Source organism: Pelophylax lessonae (genome assembly GCF_965119305.1).
Source record: "Pelophylax lessonae genome assembly, chromosome: 2".
Lineage (NCBI taxonomy): Eukaryota > Metazoa > Chordata > Amphibia > Anura > Ranidae > Pelophylax > Pelophylax lessonae.
Genome location: NC_138769.1, coordinates 713,993,385 through 714,014,164, shown reverse-complemented (window position 1 = coordinate 714,014,164; position 20,780 = coordinate 713,993,385). Strand labels below are relative to the sequence as shown.

The following is a 20,780-nucleotide window of genomic DNA, read 5'->3' as shown; positions in this document are numbered from 1 at the left end:
AAATAAAGATGACGGTCTTTAAATGCCATCTGCTTTTTATTAGTGTCTATCACAGACATCTGAACCCCGGCCAGGCATCTGTTTTCCTGACACTTCCTCAAAATACTAAATGGACGTTATCACCGGACCTCTATGTACCTGTCTGAGTCTGACTGTAAAAGGAAAACATTTAATTAGGTATTTTAACGAATTAAAGGTCGGGTATACGGAAAATAACAGCATTCTCGCACTTGTGTGGGGGTTATACATGTAATGATAGTACTATTCAGTATATGTCAAATATTTTTTTTTTTTTAAAACTTTATTTATATTTTTCTTCACACGTTCATTACCTGAAGAGTGTTCCGCGGTGAATCATTTTTCAGAGTGCTGCTAAATAACCGCTATTAGGCGTTCACCTTTGTTTATTTTTTTTTTGCTTTTTCTTTGCCTTTTTTTTTTTTACAATTTCAAGGGGACTAATGAGTGACAACTGTGAGCAAAGTATTTGGCTTGCCATTGCTGCACAGCCCTATTGACTTGAATGGGCGAGTTAAAAGAAAGTGCCGCCTCTCAACTTGACATGCCGCAAAGCATTCGGCTTGTAGTTGTGGCACGACTCCTTAGACTTGAATAGGCAAGTTTGAAAAAGAGGGGTCGCCTCTCAACTTGACATGTCGCAAAGCATTTGGCTTGCAGTTGTGCCACGACTCCATAGACTTGAATGGGCAAGTTTGCAAGCAGATGCTGCCTCTCAACTCAACATGCCGCAAAGTATTTGACTCACCAGTGTGGCGCAACCTCACTGAACTCAATGGCAAGTGGTTGTGGCGCAACCCCATTAACTTGAATAGTCAAATTTGCAAGTAGGTGCTGCCTTTCAACTCACCACGCAGAGAAGAATTTGGGTCTCTGTTGTGGTACTTCTCCGTTGACTTGAATGGGCGCTTTTGAACGGAAGTGGCACCTGTTAACTCTACATGCCGCAAGCATTTGGCTCGTAGTTCTGGCGCAACCCCATTAACTTGAATGGGAAAGTTTGAAAAAGAGGTGTCGCCTCTCATCTTGACATGTCGCAAAGAATTTGGCTTGCATTTGCGGCACAACCCCATTGACTTGAATGGGCAAGTTTGCAAGCAGATGCTGCCTCTCAACTCAACATGCCGCAAAGTATTTGACTCAACAGTGTGGCGCAACCCCACTGAACTCAATGGACAGGTTTGGCACGTGGTTGTGGCACAACCCCATTGACTTGAATGGGCAAGTTGGAAAAAGAGGGGTCGCCTCTCAACTTGACATGTCGCAAAGCATTTGGCTTGCAGTTGTGGCACGACTCCATAGACTTGAATGGGCAAGTTTGCAAGCAGATGCTGCCTCTCAACTCAACATGCCGCAAAGTATTTGACTCACCAGTGTGGCGTAACCTCACTGTACTCAATGGCAAGTGGTTGTGGCGCAACCCCATTAACTTGAATAGTCAAATTTGCAAGTAGGTGCTGCCTTTCAACTCACCACGCAGAGAAAAATTTGGGTCTGTTGTGGTACTTCTCCGTTGACTTGAATGGGCGCTTTTGAACGGAAGTGGCACCTGTTAACTCTACATGCCGCAAGCATTTGGCTCGTAGTTCTGGCGCAACCCCATTAACTTGAATGGGCAAGTTTGAAAAAGAGGTGTCGCCTCTCATCTTGACATGTCGCAAAGCATTTGGCTTGCATTTGCGGCACAACCCCATTGACTTGAATGGGCAAGTTTGCAAGCAGATGCTGCCTCTCAACTCAACATGCCGCAAAGTATTTGACTCACCAGTGTGGCGTAACCTCACTGAACTCAATGGCAAGTGGTTGTGGACTTGTGGCGCAACCCCATTAACTTGAATAGTCAAATTTGCAAGTAGGTGCTGCCTTCCAACTCACCACGCAGAGAAGAATTTGGGTCTCTGTTGTGGTACTTCTCCGTTGACTTGAATGGGCGCTTTTGAACGGAAGTGGCACCTGTTAACTCTACATGCCGCAAGCATTTGGCTCGTAGTTCTGGCGAAACCCCATTAACTTGAATGGGCAAGTTTGAAAAAGAGGTGTCGCCTCTCATCTTGACATGTCGCAAAGCATTTGGCTTGCATTTGCGGCACAACCCCATTGACTTGAATGGGCAAGTTTGCAAGCAGATGCTGCCTTTCAACTCAACATGCCGCAAAGTATTTGACTCAACAGTGTGGCGCGACCCCACTGAACTCAATGGACAGGTTTGGCGCGTGGTTGTGGCACAACCCCATTGACTTGAATGGGCAAGTTGGAAAAAGAGGGGTCGCCTCTCAACTTGACATGTCGCAAAGCATTTGGCTTGCAGTTGTGGCACGACTCCATAGACTTGAATGGGCAAGTTTGCAAGCAGATGCTGCCTCTCAACTCAACATGCCGCAAAGTATTTGGACTCGCCAGTGTGGCGCAACCCGAATTAACTCAATGGACAAGTTTGGCTCGTGGTTGTGGCGCAACCCCAAAAACTTGAATAGTCAAATTTGCAAGTAGGTGCTGCCTTTCATCTCATCATGCAGCAAAGCATTTGGGTCTCCATTGTGGCATGACTCTGTTGACTCGAATGGGCACTTTTGAACGGAGGTGCCACCTGTTAACTCTACATGCCACAAGCATTTGGCTCGTGGTTGTGGCACAACCCCATTGACTTGAATGGGCAAATTTGAAAAAGAGGGCTCGTCTCTCAACTTGACATGTCACAAAGCATTTGGCTTGCAGTTGTGGCACGACTCCATTGACTTGAATGGGCAAGTTTGCAAGCAGGTGCTGCCTCTCAACTCAACATGCCGCAAAGTATTTCACTCACCAGTGTGGCACAACCCAATTATCTTGAATAGTCAAATTTGCAAGTAGGTGCTGCCTTTCAACTCACCGCGCAGTGAAGCATTTGGGTCACCGTTGTGGCACGACTCCGTTGAATGGGCGCTTTTGAACGGAGGTGCCACCTGTTAACTCTACATGCCGCAAGCATTTGGCTGGTGGTTGTGGCGCAACCCCATTAACTTGAATGGGCAAGGTGCCGGGGGACAGATGCAGCCTCAGACCGATACTGCATCCAGCTAGGTAAGTATGATTCTGGAAAAAAAAGGTAATCCTATACTTCTCTTTTAAAGCTGAAACCTAGGCAGATCTAAAAGGTGCAGATTAATGCATCTCTGTTATCATTATTATTACCCAACCTGTGGCCCATTGGCACATCCTGTGTGGCCCCTTACAAACCCTAGTAGTAAAAGCCAGTGTAAATTTGTGATCTGAAAGAACAATTCACATACAAAGTCATAATGACCTACATACATCAGGACACCAGGGCTAACCTCAGCGGTTTGGAGTAAGTACCCCGTTTTCAAAAAGTGCCTTGGCAATAATAAGGTGACCTCTGATTGCAGCAATGGCTGTTTTCATGTCTCATTCCAGCAGGTCCGTTTGAACATCCAATTAATTTGCAGCATGTGTGGATCCATCAGCTACAGCCAAATACCAGGCACCATCCTTTCACTGTTTTAACCTAATCCCAAAGCAATTACATTATCTAATTTATTGTGCAGATCTCCCATGCCCGCTGCTTCCTCACTGTTCCATTTGCCACACAAATCATTTTTATTTCCCCTATCCTGATTACCCAGCTCATTGTATTTTTCTGCTGTGCCGCCGCCGCAAATGACAAATATTGGTGGAAGTGAAAAAGAAGGGGCTCCATGGAGCTCTGTGCTTGTTTGTGTGGATGCACACTATATTGTCAAAAGTATTGGGACACCTGCCTTTACACAAACATGAACCTTAATGGGAGCCCAGTCTTAGTCCATAGGGTTCAATATTGAGTTGGCCCACCCTTTGCAGCTATAACAGATTCAACTCTTCGGTGAAGGCTGTCCACAAGGCTTAGGAGTGTGTCTATGGGAATGTTTGACCATTCTTCCAGAAGCGCATTTGTGAGGTCAGGCACTGATGTGGACGAGAAGGCTTGGCTTGTGGTCTCTGCTCTAATTTATCCCAAAGGTGTTCTTCTAACAGGTTGAGGTCAGGGCTCTGTGCAGGCCAGTCAAGTTCCTCTACCCCAAACTCGCTGTTCCTGGTGTTTATGGACCTTGCTTTGTGCACTGGTCCAAATCTTTTGATGCAGGGGGGATTATGGTGTCAGCATACCAAGAGATTTTGTACAATTTCATGCTCCCAACTTTGTGGGAAAAGTTTGGGGATGGCCCCTTCCTGTTCCAACATGACTGCGAACCAGAGCACAAAGAAAGGTCCATAAAGACATGGATGAGCAAGTTTGGGGTGGAGGAACTTGACTGGTCTGCACAGAGACCTGACCTCAACCCGATAGAACACCTTTGGGATGAATTAGAGCAGACTGCGAGCCAGGCCTTCTCTCCAACATCAGTGCCTGACCTTACAAATGTGCTTATGAAAGAATGGTAAAACATTCCCATAGACACACTCCTAAACCTTGTAGACAGCCTTCCTAGAAAAGTTGAAGCTGTTATAGCTGCAAAGGGTGGGCTAACTTAATATTGAACCCTACGGACTAAGACAGGGATGCCATTAACGTTCACGTGTGTGTAAAGGCAGGCGTCCCAATACTTTTGACAATATAATGTATACAGTATGTTGCCAAACTTACCAGTGAAAAGCCTCTTATTTCACAGATTTCATCCTGGCATGTTGGTTTTCTACTATAGAATGGTCATGGTATATAACAGGAATCGTCAAACTTCGGCCCTCCAGCTGTTGCGGAACTACACATCCCAAGAGGCACTGGAAAACTCTGACATTCACAGACATGACTAGGCATTATGGGAATTGTAGTTCCTGAACAACTGGAGGGACACGACTACCTGACGCTGCAGTGTTCCGGACCTACACCAGATCTATGCCCTTGAGGCTGAGACCTCCTTTCTACCGTTGCCAGATTTAGCGAACTGGCCAGCTGCCTGTCCTGGCCCGGTCCAGTATCGGCCAGCCCTTGAGGGCGTGCTAACCCCTTGCCCCTCAGGACTCGGGGGTGGTCCACCATCGCCACGCATGCATGATAACACCCAAGTTATTGTCCAAAGCATCAAATTCCTTGATATTTAACTGTTGAACTACTTGAGAGGTCATAAGTACATTCGGTCCCTGATGAAGCCACCGAAATGGCGAAACATGTAGGACCCTGGTGACCCCCATGTATCTCTTGGTTCAAAGTATCACAGTATCTGTATCAATTTTATCATGGATAACTTCCTGCAATTTGTCATATATTTTCCGCATGTTTTTTGTATGTTTTACGCTGTAAAATGAATAAAATTTTGTATTTTAACTGTAATATTCTCTGATTGTCTGTCTCTGCCACAACCACACCGCCTTCAAAGTCCCATACCTGTTTGGTGGCTCTCTGGCTGGCTAGTTCGGCCATTGAACACCTTTTTATCAACTGGAGGGATATAGTTTGAAGACCCCTGGTATACAACATGGACACGTTGTCAGCACACCCACAAGCTTGCCTCCTAAATAAAAAATCTTCTTTTATTGCACAATCACATAACTAAGCATAGCACACACACAACTGTGTTCACACTTCCCTGCATGCACTGCCTCCCCCCCCCCCATGTCTCTCGCTGATTTGCTAACTTGAAAGTGACAAATGCTTTTGTAAAGCCATGCAAGAACGGTTGGCCAGACTCCATGCCAGAGGCTAACATGGAACCATATCTGTACATACCAAATAAATCTTCCTCTTACATGGAGAAAGAATAAGACCCAACAATATATTATCTTCTGATCCTCTGGACACATAAAGCCCCCATGTGCCCCCACTTTCCTATAGATCGCAGTGGCTGTCTGATTTATAATCCAGCTGCTGGGAAATGGCCATGACCCCCGAGCCACTCAAATGACTGATGGTATATCAGGAGCCCTAAATGGACAGGCTACCTCGGAGTACAGAAATTCCAATTGGATCCAATCAACTCTTTGTTATGTTGTTTGCAGCATGCAAAATTTAGGAAATGTCTATGGAAATTGAAGATTTCATTCCTAGAAAGCATCAGAAAATCTGTAAACAAGGGGAATGTTACACGTTTAATGGCCAGTTCACACCAGCCTCATTGGGTTGCATTGGTCAACGTTGCCCAACACATAGAAAAGACAAACTGCCTTTTGGCCTTGACAGCTTCAGTTCACACAAAAACAAAAAAAGTAGGACATGACGCATTTCTGCACAGCGCATTTCAATGCACTATCATGCATAGAGTTAAATGAGGGTGTCAAGTCAACCACTTCAGCTCCGGAAGGTTTTACCCCCTTCATGAACAGGCCTTTTTTTTTGCGATATGGCACTGCGTTATTTTTAACCGACAATTGCGCAGACGTGTGACGCTGTACTCATAAAACAAATTGATGACCTTTCTTTCCTCACAAATACAGCTTTCTTCTGGTGGTATTTGATCACCTCTGCGTTTTTTAGTTTTTGTGCTCTAAACAAAAAAAAGGCCGACAGTTTTGAAAAAAAATATATATATTTTTTACTTTCTGCTATAAAACGCATCCAATAAAAAAAAAAAAAACGTAAAAAATCTAATTTTTTTCATTATTTAGGCCAATATGTATGCTGCTACGTTTTTGGTAAAAAAAAAGAAATCCCAATAAAAGAGTATATTGATTGGTTTTCAAAGTTATAGCGTCTACAAACCATTGGATATTTTATATGGAATTTTTCTTTATTAGATTTTTTTTACTAGTAATAGGAGGAAATCAGCGACTTATAGTGGGACAGCGACATTGCTGCAGACAAATTTGACACTTTTGGGGACCAGTGACATCTACACGGTGATCAGTGCTAAAAAATTGGCAATGTCATTGTACTAATGAGTTTTGCGCAAACCTATCAAAATACGCTTATTGGCATTTTTTTTTTTTTTACCAAAAATATGTAGCAGAATACAAAATGGTCTTAAAAGATGAAGAAATTCGATTTAAAATTATTATTTTTTTTTGCTAAAAAATAGGCAATGTCACTGTACTAATGAGTTTTGCGCAAACCTATCAAAATACGCTTATTGGCATTTTTTTTTTACCAAAAATATGTAGCAGAATTGAAAATGGTCTTAAAAGATGAAGAAATTTGATTCAAAATTATTATTTTTTTTGCTAAAAAATATGCAATGTCACTGTACTAATGAGTTTTGCGCAAACCTATTAAAATACGCTTATTGGCATTTTTTTTTTTTTTTTTTTTACCAAAAATATGTAGCAGAATTGAAAATGGTCTTAAAAGATGAAGAAATTCGATTTAAAATTATTTATTTTTTTTGCTAAAAAATAGGCAATGTCACTGTACTAATGAGTTTTGCGCAAACCTATCAAAATACGCTTGTTGGCATTTTTTTTTTTTTTTACCAAAAATATGTAGCAGAATACAAAATGGTCTTAAAAGATGAAGAAATTTGATTCAAAATTATTATTTTTTTTGCTAAAAAATATGCAATGTCACTGTACTAATGAGTTTTGCGCAAACCTATCAAAATACGCTTATTGGCATTTTTTTTTTTTTTACCAAAAATATGTAGCAGAATACAAAATGGTCTTAAAAGATGAAGAAATTCGATTTAAAATTATTTTTTTTTTTTGCTAAAAAATAGGCAATGTCACTGTACTAATGAGTTTTGCGCAAACCTATCAAAATACGCTTGTTGGCATTTTTTTTTTTTTTTACCAAAAATATGTAGCAGAATACAAAATGGTCTTAAAAGATGAAGAAATTTGATTCAAAATTATTATTTTTTTTGCTAAAAAATATGCAATGTCACTGTACTAATGAGTTTTGCGCAAACCTATTAAAATACGCTTATTGGCATTTTTTTTTTTTTTTTTTACCAAAAATATGTAGCAGAATTGAAAATGGTCTTAAAAGATGAAGAAAAATTCGATTTAAAATTATTTTTTTTTTTTGCTAAAAAATAGGCAATGTCACTGTACTAATGAGTTTTGCGCAAACCTATCAAAATACGCTTGTTGGCATTTTTTTTTTTTTTTACCAAAAATATGTAGCAGAATACAAAATGGTCTTAAAAGATGAAGAAATTTGATTCAAAATTATTATTTTTTTTGCTAAAAAATATGCAATGTCACTGTACTAATGAGTTTTGCGCAAACCTATCAAAATACGCTTATTGGCATTTTTTTTTTTTTACCAAAAAATGTAGCAGAATACAAAATGGTCTTAAAAGATGAAGAAATTCGATTTAAAATTATTTTTTTTTTTTGCTAAAAAATAGGCAATGTCACTGTACTAATGAGTTTTGCGCAAACCTATCAAAATACGCTTGTTGGCATTTTTTTTTTTTTTACCAAAAATATGTAGCAGAATACAAAATGGTCTTAAAAGATGAAGAAATTTGATTCAAAATTATTATTTTTTTTGCTAAAAAATATGCAATGTCACTGTACTAATGAGTTTTGCGCAAACCTATCAAAATACGCTTATTGGCATTTTTTTTTTTTTACCAAAAATATGTAGCAGAATTGAAAATGGTCTTAAAAGATGAAGAAATTTGATTCAAAATTATTATTTTTTTTGCTAAAAAATATGCAATGTCACTGTACTAATGAGTTTTGCGCAAACCTATCAAAATACGCTTGTTGGCATTTTTTTTTTTTTTACCAAAAATATGTAGCAGAATACAAAATGGTCTTAAAAGATGAAGAAATTCGATTTAAAATTATTATTTTTTTTTTTGCTAAAAAATAGGCAATGTCACTGTACTGAGTTTTGCGCAAACCTATCAAAATACGCTTATTGGCATTTTTTTTTTTTTTTTTACCAAAAATATGTAGCAGAATTGAAAATGGTCTTAAAAGATGAAGAAATTCGATTTAAAATTATTATTTTTTTTTTTTGCTAAAAAATAGGCAATGTCACTGTACTAATGAGTTTTGCGCAAACCTATCAAAATACGCTTGTTGGCATTTTTTTTTTTTTTTACCAAAAATATGTAGCAGAATACAAAATGGTCTTAAAAGATGAAGAAATTCGATTTAAAATTATTTTTTTTTTTTTTGCTAAAAAATAGGCAATGTCACTGTACTGAGTTTTGCGCAAACCTATCAAAATACGCTTATTGGCATTTTTTTTTTTACCAAAAATATGTAGCAGAATACAAAATGGTCTTAAAAGATGAAGAAATTTGATTCAAAATTATTATTTTTTTTGCTAAAAAATATGCAATGTCACTGTACTAATGAGTTTTGCGCAAACCTATTAAAATACGCTTATTGGCATTTTTTTTTTTTTTTTTACCAAAAATATGTAGCAGAATTGAAAATGGTCTTAAAAGATGAAGAAATTCGATTTAAAATTATTTTTTTTTTTTTGCTAAAAAATAGGCAATGTCACTGTACTAATGAGTTTTGCGCAAACCTATCAAAATACGCTTATTGGCATTTTTTTTTACCAAAATTATGTAGCAGAATACAAAATGGTCTTAAAAGATGAAGAAATTCGATTTAAAATTATTATTTTTTTTGCTAAAAAATAGGCAATGTCACTGTACTAATGAGTTTTGCGCAATCCAATCAAAATACGCTTATTGGCATTTTAAATTTTTTACCAAAACTATGTAGCAGAATACAAAATGGTCTTTTAAAAGATGAATAAATTCGATTTAAAATTATGTTTTTTTTTCTTTTTTTTTTGGGGGGGGGGGGGGGGGAAGTTTCATAGCAGAAAGTTAAATATATATATATATATATATATTTTCAGAATTGTCGCTTGTTTTTTTTTTCTAGTGCAAAAAATAAAAATAAAAAAAAAAATCGCACAGGTGATCAAATACCACCAAAAAAAAAAGAAAAAACGATTTCTGGGGGAAAAAAACGACATCAATTTTATTTGGGTACAGCGTTTCAAGACCGCACAATTGTCCGTTAAATAATGCAGTGCTGAATCACAAAAAACAACATGGTCATTAAGAGTGAAAATCTTCCGGTCCAGAAGTGGTTAAAGCATGCATGCATAGGGGTTCATTACTAATGTCGCCCGTGCATTTTTTTTTTCTCGGTGTGTCAAATCCTACGTGCATTAAATGTGTGTGAGTATATCCATCCTGCAGATGAAGAAGCAAGCTGCAAACTGACAAGCTCTTGGTACAGAGATAGCCTCGGGCTAATTCAGCAGCTGGTCGGTCAGCTTCGCCCCCACCAGAACGCACAGCACGGCCACTCACATGAGCCTGCTGCTCACTGTACAAACGGTTGGCTCAGATCTCTTCGTACAAAAAGCTAAAAATACTCGATCAGACATGAGGTCATTTGTGGCAGTGAGCATTCAACTTGAACCCATCACCTAGATGGCTGGAAATATTTTGTGTGAAGTATAAAAATACGATAGAATGAACCAACATCCAACTGTAATGTCCATTACAATGGAACTCACATGGCTAAAGGGCCTTTTCCTGCAATGTGCCATCGAAAATAGTTACACTTTCCAATCGCCCATTTCTTGGAGAAATAAACACCTCTTTTCTTTCAAAATGTCCCCATATTCTGTATGATAAAAGATTCTGTAATGTTGAAGACATTTCGTAGTTTATCCAACCAAAATTTTCAGTTCTAAACTGTTAGATCTGTGGTTTGGATGAGCTATGAAATGTCTTGAGCATTACAGAACGAGTTCATCTGAATGTGACTCAGTAGATATACCATGATCTGAATCAGGGGTCTCCAAACAGGGGGCCCAGTTTACTGTCCTTCAAAATTTAGGGGGGGGCTAGGCTGTGGCCAGCAGGAGTACAAAATGTCTTGGTGTCACTGGAAGTAAACAGTGTCTTCACTTACCCCATCAACATCAGTGGAAGGAATGGTGCCCCCTCGGTGTCTGTGGAAGGAGTCGTGACCCATCCTTGGGGGTCTGTGCGAGGAATCGTGACCCATCCTTGGGGGTCTGTGCGAGGAATTGTGCCCCACTATTGGGGGTCTGTGCGAGGAATCGTCCCCCACCCTTGGGGGTCTGTGCGAGGAATCGTGCCCCACCCTTGGGGGTCTGTGCGAGGAATCGTGCCCCACCCTTGGGGGTCTGGGGGAGGAATCGTGCCCCACCCTTGGGGGTCTGGGGGAGGAATCGTGCCCCACCCTTGGGGGTCTGGGGGAGGAATCGTGCCCCACCCTTGGGGGTCTGGGGGAGGAATCGTGCCCCACCGTTGGGGGTCTGGGGGAGGAATCGTGCCCCATCTTTGGGGGTCTGGGGGAGGAATCGTGCCCCATCGTTGGGGGTCTGGGGGAGGAATCGTGCCCCATCGTTGGGGGTCTGGGGGAGGAATCGTGCCCCATCGTTGGGGGTCTGGGGGAGGAATGGTGCCCCATCGTTGGGGGTCTGGGGGAGGAATCGTGCCCCATCGTTGGGGGTCTGGGGGAGGAATCGTGCCCCATCGTTGGGGGTCTGGGGGAGGAATCGTGCCCCATCGTTGGGGGTCTGGGGGAGGAATCGTGCCCCATCGTTGGGGGTCTGGGGGAGGAATCGTGCCCCATCGTTGGGGGTCTGGGGGAGGAATCGTGCCCCATCGTTGGGGGTCTGGGGGAGGAATAGTGCCCCATCGTTGGGGGTCTGTGGGAGGAATGGTGCCCCATCATTGGGGGTCTGTGGGAGGAATAGTGCCCCATCATTGGGGTCTGTGGGAGGAATCGTGCCCCATTGTTGGTGTCAGCGGGAGGAATAGTGCCCCATAGTTGGTGTCAGTGGGAGGCATAGTGCCCCATTATTGGTGTCAGTGGGAGGAATAGTGCCCCATTGCTGAGGTCAGTGAGAGGAATAGTGCCCCATCATTGGTGTCAGAGGGAGAAATAGTGCCCCATCGCTGATGTCAGTGAGAGGAATAGTACCTCATTGTTGAGGAATAGTGCCTCATTGTTGGTGTCAGTGAGAGGAATCGTGCCTTGTTGTCGGTGTAAGTGATAGGAACTATGTCCCACTGTTGCTGTCAGTGGTGGGAAGAATGCCCCAAGGGCAGGTTAAAAGCAAGCAGAGGGCTGCAGTTGAGAGACCATCTAAATAAATGAGAACATTCACAGACGTATCCAGGAAAACTGACAAATATATAGATCAGATACATATAGGAGAGCGGTTTTGCATTCAAAAAGATTTGTATTTCCCTTCATCTAGTTCAGAGATCCACACAGCCAGGTAGGTAACCTGACTTCTCTATGCTGCGGTTAAAGTATAACTATAGGTAACTTTTTCTAATTTTGGATAGAGTAAGGGAGGGTTATAACCTGTCAATTTTTTTTTTTCCATCTTTGTCCCATTGGATTCACTTCTTGTCCCATAGTCAAACAGGAAGTGGGAGGAAATCTCTGCCAATTAGGGAATTCATTGGGGACCCCTACATCACCAGAACCAATGTCCCCATTGGAAGATTCTCCATCTATAACTTTTCTGGGGACAACCCAAAATGTGGGATTTTTTTTATCTTCACTTTTGTTGATAATGGTAAACAGGACAAATGGAAATGATGAATTTCTCGAACAGGTACACAGACAGCAATAAAATCTGACATGTGTTTAATCCCTCTCCCCTCTATCCGTAACAAAAAAAAAACTACCCAACCCCAACCTGTGACAATGCACCAGCAGTTCACCCCTATGCTTATGCATTGGCTTCTAGTACCCCTATCACCCAGTCTGAGTGCTGCTGTACAGTGGGTTTGTAGGAGGTTGATACCAAGTCTATGTTGCCTTTTTTTAACTACTAGTATGGAAAAAAACCCATGCTATATACTGCAGCTGGTCTAATGTCTATATATTTTAGCCCATGAACATGATGATGGTGATTTTATTTTTCTTACATGCACCACTGTGTATAAGGAAGGAAGTTCTGTTGTGTTGTAGTAGTATCTTTTTTTGCTGATGCTGACAGCTGCAGTAAACTGACGAAGAAGATGTGTCTCCAGCACGCGAAGTTCTGATGGATTGTGTTTGAATACATAAAAGGGTGAAAGAAAGGAGGATAGAATGGAAGTGTAAATCTGGCAGGTGCATACTATTTGCATAACTAGAAGGTACCCATTTTTTCCAACTTTGGGTTGATATTGATGGGGTTTTTCGTCAAACAATATATTTTCCATGCAAATGGCAAATGCAACATTTGACAAGAAAAGTGTGTGACCAGTTTTGCCTGCAGATAAAATGCACTTAAAAGGAGAAGTACAGCCAAAGCTATTTTTGGCTGTACTTCTCCTGTGGATCACAAGAGTGCAGCAGTTCGTTCGGCACTCCTGTGACCAATTTTTAACAGAGAGCGGGCTGAACCGGCACCTGGCTTAGCCTCTCAGTGAGCCTGAGCTGGCCGATCCTGCCCCCTCCACAGCCCAGCGCTCCAGTGAGCACAGGAGGGGGGGGGGCAGAGCAGAGAGCTTTGACTGTGAGAACCAAGCGATCGGAGGTGTTTGAATGCTCAGTTCTCAGTGTTGGAGCCGGTGGGGGACTGATTCTGCATCCACCTAGGTTAGCATGATTGGGAAAAAAAAAAAAAAAACTCCATACTTCTCTTTTAATAGGCTTGCTGAAGCCACAAAAAACAAAAAAAGTGCAAAGCAAGTCACAGGCAGCCTCTGGGCTGCCATGGGTACTGATCAGTTGAAGTCAATAAGATTTTGTTGACCTGTGTTTGAGGTGCATTCAAAACCACATCAAATGCAGGAAAAAACACCCATTGACATTCACCCATTAGGGGTTGGAAGCCGTGAAGGTTTCTGTTGCCTGGCAGATTTAATTTAAGTAATATTTAAAAATATCAAAGATAAAAATCCTTTTACCTGCTCCTGTGACTATGATCTCCTACTGGCAGAAGACATGTAAACCCGACCTAAACTCCTAGAGTCTCCAGCTTTCCTTCATTCTAAACCATGCCACGGTAAGCTCTGGGTTTCGGTTACCCCCCTCCCCATCCAACACCCCCCACCCCCATTTTTTTTCTCCCTGCCCCAAACCCCTTCCCCATGTCTGCTTGAGTGCTGGTTTGTTATACATCTCTGAATGTTTGGTATTGGCTTAACCATGGGCCTATGCAGTTTATGCACCCTAAATCACAAAACTACACTTAACTTGTATACCTGGTCCCTCAATTATTATTTGTCCTCTTTTGTCTGCAATGCAACTGCATCTCAATAGGACCTGTGGTGTCCAAAGAACAGAAAAGGGTAGCAGACCAAATTTGGCCTCAGTATGGTCATCCGCATACCACTGAAGTAGATGGGAATCCGTTAATCTGCAATCACACCAAACCCTACAACAGACAAAGAGCTAAATTCTATAAACTACCAATGTGTGTGTTATTTTCATCACATAAAAAAGCAAAGAATTGGTGGAGCACAATGGTAAGTAATTCATAAATAATCAAGAGAAACAAAAAAACCAGCGCCTACTTTACAGCGTGTACTTTTCTCCAAGACGACAATCTTTAGGGTCTAATAATCTGCCACTAGAAAAGAGTACTTACCGATTGTGGTCGTAAGGAAAGACACAACCTCAGACTCTTTGCCATCGTTGTAGAAAGCCAGATGCCAAATTCCCGAGTCCAAGTACTGGATGAAGCCTGTCTCATGACTTGTCACTGGAACAACCCCTCTGTGCAGCCTCTGAGGACCCTCCAAACTGCGTGACTCTTGTGCCAGAAGACGTCTCCCATCCAACAACTCAACAAAGTCAAACTGAAAAACCAAGAGAATATCTGAGATAAGTGTATTTACAAAAAGTAAATGCAAAAGTGTGCCTGTCAACTGAGTAAAAGAGAAAAACAGCCTATCCATTCACTATAGACCAGTGACATCACTGAGAACACAGCCTCCATTCACTATAGACCAGTGACATCACTGAGAACACAGCCTCCATTCACTATAGACCAGTGACATCACTGAGAACACAGCCTCCATTCACTATAGACCAGTGACATCACTGAGAACACAGCCTCCATTCAATATAGACCAGTGACATCACCGAGAACACAGCCTCCATTTACAATAGACCAGTGACATCACTGAGAACACCGCCTCCATTCATTATAGACCAGTGACATCACTGAGAATGAGGCATACTTATTCACTAGAGATCAGTGACATCACTGAGAATGCACCCTATCTATTCACTAGAGGCTAGTGACGTCACGGAGAAGGCAGCCTATCCAATCACTAGAGACCAGTGAGATCACTGAGAATGAGGCATACTTATTCACTAGAGATCAGTGACATCAATGAGAATGCACTCAATCTATTCACTAGAGACTGGTGACATCACTAAACACAGCCTATCCATTCATTAGAGACCAGTGACATCACTAAGAATGCAATCTGTCCATTCACTACAAACAAGTGACATCACTGAACACACCCATCAATTTATTAGAGACCAGTGACATCACTAAGATCGCAACCTATCCATTCAATACAGACCAGTGACGTCACTGAGAATGCAGCCTATCCCTTCACTAGATACCAGTAAAATCACTGAACGCAGCCTATCCATTCATTAGAGATCCGTGACATCACTGAGAATGGAGCCTATCCATTCACTAGGGACCAGTGACATCACTGAGAATGGAGCCTATCCATTCACTAGGGACCAGTGACATCACTGAGAATGCAGCCAAACCATTCATTAGAGACCAGTAAAATACTGAACGCAGCCTATCCATCCATTAGAGAGCAGTGACATCACTGAGAATGGAGCCTATCCATTCACTAGGGACTAGGTGATATAACTAAAAATGTAGCTTATCCATTCACTAGAGATCAGTGGCATAATCAAAGATGTAGCCAATGAATTCACCAGGATCCACTGACATTGAGGCTCTTGTACCACAGGGATGTCCATAGTTCCAAATGAAATAGACCGTTTAGATTGATTCACAAAAACGGCTGCCTCCACCATATTTAATCACTGCTTCCATCAGCACTGGTTACCTGTGTGTGTGACGGTGGTAGACCTCTTCTGCCGTAGATGCCAACAAGAGCTGCTTTTCCCAGAGACACATTGAACTTCAAGTGAACAGGGTGATCTATGAATACTTGTGATCTCCAGAATATTCCAGGTGGGATCTTTTGAGTGGCCCGCCGACCAACATCCAGCTCCCCAGAGTCAATAAAACTATCATCGGGAAAAGAGATTGTAGGTTTTCTTGTTGGTTTTCCTGTGTCGTTTAATAAAGCAGACAATAAAAAATATTACAACAGGTTACCAATAACTGTTCATTTTGAGTCATAACATTTGCAGAAACCCATTACTAAGGGTTATGTTTGAAACATCCCAAATTATGTACATTTAAATCGAACAAAATATATTCTAAAGGGAGAACAAGTAAAATCTATTCAAACTTTGTCTCAGCTTCTGAAGTTCTATGGGCTATGATTTTGAAAATTAGATGGCCTCCTAATCTAAACACCAAAAATAATTTGTTGTCTTAGCCCACCCAGTCTTCAAATTCTTTAGTAGACCTTTTGAACCATGCTGTGTCCGTGCCTGTCCCACCACTTCATAATTCCGAATAAGGCATGAAGCCCAAGAACAATTACACCTATTGGTTCCCAGGAGCAAAGGGGTTTCCAAATCTTCCCAGCTTGCTAATGGCTGGAATACACGATAAGAAAATCGGCCGAAAAATTTCCGTTCAGCGAGCGATCGGTCGATATTCTACTCGTTAATGCCCAGCCATCAATGAGCGATATCGATATTGTGAACGAAAAATACAGTTTGAAAAACACGAAAATTTCTGTCGTCTAGTTTGCGAAAGAACGATATTCTATACGTTGGTGTTGAGGTCGTTCAGTTTAAATCTGTATAACCTCATCACGCAAGCCCGAAAATATTTCCCCGGAGATGTTTGTCGACCTGTTTCGATGGTCGGCGGGCAACGGTCGGGCGATATTCGGACCGTGTATGTTGGCAACGTTTTCGACCGACAAATACTTTTTCAAAAGTCGATGGTCGAATGATCGGGCGATATTCTAATCATGTATTCACACCATAAGGAGTAGGACCCATTTAAATATTTTCAGTTTTTTTTTTTTTAACCAACTCTTCAACATGTGTATAGAAGGTAGAACCCATAAATATATCTAAAGCCTACAGTTTTCTTTTTAGTTTTGAGTAAAATGGTGGGAATTTAGAACCCCCCTCTCTATTTGTCCTGGTGACCACTGACACTGAAAAAGAAACAGCAGGAAAAGCCAATATTTTTAGCCACTATTGAACAGGTATGGAGGTGAAATCTTCCATTGGGGGACCCAAATATCAAAGCGAGGATTGCCCTCACTCTCTATTAGGTCTAGAGGAAATTACTGCAACTGGACACAAGTGGCCAAAAAAATCTGAAAGGCTTTTTAGTCATTCCCTACTTTGGCTTTAGATATATTTGAAGGCCCCAATCAAGCATAAGTGCTCCTCACAGAAAGGTTTCCTTTTTAAAATTTCTTTACTTATGGCACTTTTCCACTGCAAGTACCGGCTCGGCTCTACTCGGCCCTGCTTGGCCCGGTTTGCTTTTCCACTGCTGGTACCGCATGGTACGGTGTTGGAACGGTTCGGTACGGTACGGTTTGCTTTTCCACTAAAGTAGTACTAAAGTTAAGTGGGTGGGATAACAACGGGGTGGGTGGGATTCTCTGACCAATCAGTGGCTAGTAGTGACTGCATGCAAAGGATTGTGGGATATGGTACCAGTTTGGTTCCTGTTGGAACCACAATCGAGTAGGTACTGTTTTTTCAGAGCCGTACCGTGCTGTACCGTTCGGTTCCATGCAGTGGAAAAGCGCCGCCGTACCGTACCGAACCGTTCCTACACTATACCATGTGGTACCAGCAGTGGAAAAGCACAAAAGCGTGCCGAACCGTTCGGTTCCATGCAGTGGAAAAGCGCCATTAGTAATGCGATCCATTTTGACACAAATAGTAAGTTGTTGGGTCTTTAAATAACACACATTGATAATAAACTTAATAATTAAATAGTATTTACATTATTCTATTAAAAAAGAACACTAGACTCCTTGGGAAAAAAAAAAAGAAAGAAAGGCAACACTTCCATGATGTGATATGGCCAGGGCAAATGCTCTCAACCAGACATAGCGACAGATGGAAAGGTAATGCAGTTAGACCTTATTTCGCTTAAAGAAAAGAGAGTGGATGGGAGCCCTGACCCCAATTGCAATGCGGTAGAAGAGGAGATACATTGGAGGTTAAAAGATTAGGCTCAGAAGAAAATTAAATTTTAGCTCTACATATACAGCACTGCAAGCTGGTCATTTTTTTTATATGATGCTTCTAAGAAGCATCTACAATTTACTAAATGGTATATTCTAAATCAGTTGTGTTCAACTTTGGGTATGTCAAGGACCACACTTCAGGCTCCAATATCAACAAATGGCTACATACAAAGTGCAGAGAAGGGCAACCAAACTGATAAGAGGCACGGAGGAGCTCAGCTATGAGAAAAGATTAGAGGAACTGAATTTATTCTCTCTTCAGAAGAGGAGACTAAAGGGGGGATATGATCACCATGTATAAATACATAAGGGGTCCATATAGTGAACTTGGTGTTGAGTTGTTCACTTTAAGGTCAACACAGAGGACAAGGGGGCACTCTTTATGTCTAGAGGAAAACAGATTTCATCTCCAAATACAGAAAGGTTTCTTCGCCGTAAGAGCTGTGAAAATGTGGAATAGACTCCCTCCAGAGGTGGTTCTGGCTAGCTCACAAGATTGCTTTAAAAAAGGCCTGGATTCTTTCCTGGGTGTACATAATATAAATGAGTCCTAAATTTTTTTTTTAGGTAAAGTTGATCCAGGGAATATCCGATTGCCTCTCAGGGGATCAGGAAGGAATTTTTTTTCCCTGCTGTAGCAAGTTGGATCATGCTTTGCTGGGGTTTATTTTCGCCTTCCTCTGGATCAACAGCGGGTATAGGATTGTGTATAAGGGATTGTATGGTTGGGTTTTTAATACTGTTTTTTTTTTATGGTTGAACCGGATGGACTTGCGTCTTTTTTCAACCTAACTATATTACTATGTAACATACAATATTTTGGGGGCGTAACGCTAGAGAAAGCTGTCAGAGACTGCAAACATGAAAAAGGAGATGGTGAAATACTACAGACAAAAAAATACAACTCTCCAAACTCTTTTTCTCTTACGTCCTCCGACAGTCGCCGCCTCCTCTAAGTTATCACTATTGGGTATTGACTTCCGCTCCACAGGAGTAGCTAGGCATAAAGACTTAGTCAAAAGAACAAAGACATTTGCATATACATACCCATGGGGGCTGTCCCAACTGGTCAATATCCCTTGCAGTGACCACTCCCAACTCAGTTTGGTAGCATAGCAGTAGGTAATAAAACAACCCCAAAAGAGGGGTGGGGGGCGACGACTGTCGGAGGACTCAGAGAAAGGAATTTTACAGGTAAGATTTTACAAAAATTCCAACACTCCAGGGTACCTTGCATCTCAAAACGAATGAAGGGCATAAGGCAAACAGTCAGTAGTCAGCAGGCAGTCAGAAAAGAAAAAGAATCAAAGCCAAAACATTTTTATAGTGTTACAGAATTTGGGGAAAATTTTCTGGTGGGGAGTTTTGTTTTTACAAGTTGTGATCTTTTTCATAAAAAAAAATGGTTTTCCATACTGAAACCTAAATTACTATTTCTGACATTTCAAAATTACTAATACTATGTTAAAATTTCAGTTTGTAAAATGCTACGGTTAAAGGTCTCTTTCTTCGCCGGCAAAAAAAACTCTCCGGCAGCCATGGGGTGCACCGTTTTTGCAGAAGGTTCAGTGTAAATAAAGGACTCGGAGTGATGTCTGATTGAAAAGCCAAAGCAGAGATTTCTATTTAGATAATGACACAATAGCGGACCTTAATGGGGCCTTCTAATCAACATTTCTATAATAAACCTCATTTTAATCTTATTTTTAATCTAATTTAATTTGGCTCCCACGTGTTCCCGACAAAACATTTATTCCCTATGTGCGTGTGTGTGTTTTTTCCCCTTTTCTTTTTAATCTCATTGAATTGGCTTTCTTCTTCATCAGTAAATGGGGGATGGAGGGGAAGAACACAAAGGCAAATAAAACCCAGCAGCCGTTATCTGCGCTTATTTTAAACCAAAGATCTAAATATCTTTTTGAATGCCTGAAAATCAAAAACTGGGCTTGAGCGTTGTTTTGTGTTGATCTAGCCGTCGCTAATGAGACAGCGGGAAACCGGCGAGGTAATGTCAGATTTCAATCTGTAAAAAGCGTGTTTTGGCTCCCCGTCGATCGCTGCCCAAAGGCAAAATTATGTTTATGCAACAAGCAGAGTGTTTTTCAAAAGCACCTGTATCACTGGGTTATGCTTTTTTCAGAAATTCTTGGCTTAAATACCATAGAAGAGAAACAGTGGCCAACTGCAAAACCCGAACCAGAACTACGTCACAGCTGACCATAGACACATGGGGTTTGATTTACTAAAACCGGAGAGTGCGAATTTGAGTGCAACTGTGTAGGGTAGCCAATCAGCTTCAGCTTGTTCAATCAAGCTTTGACACAAAACAAAAACCTGGAAGCTGATTGGTTTCTATTCAAAGCTGCACCAGATTTTGCAATCTCCAGTCCTAGTAAATCAACCCCATGGTCTCAGTGCTATTCTACTGCTCCAGGGCACTTCTTTTAATGATGCCTTCTCTAAGCTGTGACAGTGTGAGGCCCTGCCACAGTATGAGTTTAATAAATTGGTATGGAGATGACACAGGATTTTCAAAAAGGTTCA

The 20,780-nt window shown here is 41.3% G+C and overlaps 1 protein-coding gene across 6 annotated transcripts in view; it reads right to left on the bottom strand.

Moving 5' to 3' along the window:
* The window catches only part of TENM4 (teneurin transmembrane protein 4), a 1,723,986-nt gene that overhangs the window by 234,299 nt on the left and 1,468,907 nt on the right, over positions 1–20,780 (bottom strand). For all 6 annotated transcript variants that reach the window (XM_082246029.1, XM_082246030.1, XM_082246031.1 and 3 more), the window contains 2 exons: positions 15,942–16,168; positions 14,483–14,693 (listed from right to left, as the gene is read on the bottom strand). In XM_082246029.1, coding sequence (XP_082102155.1) covers positions 14,483–14,693; positions 15,942–16,168 — 438 coding nt within the window. The remainder of the gene's footprint in view (positions 1–14,482; positions 14,694–15,941; positions 16,169–20,780) is intronic.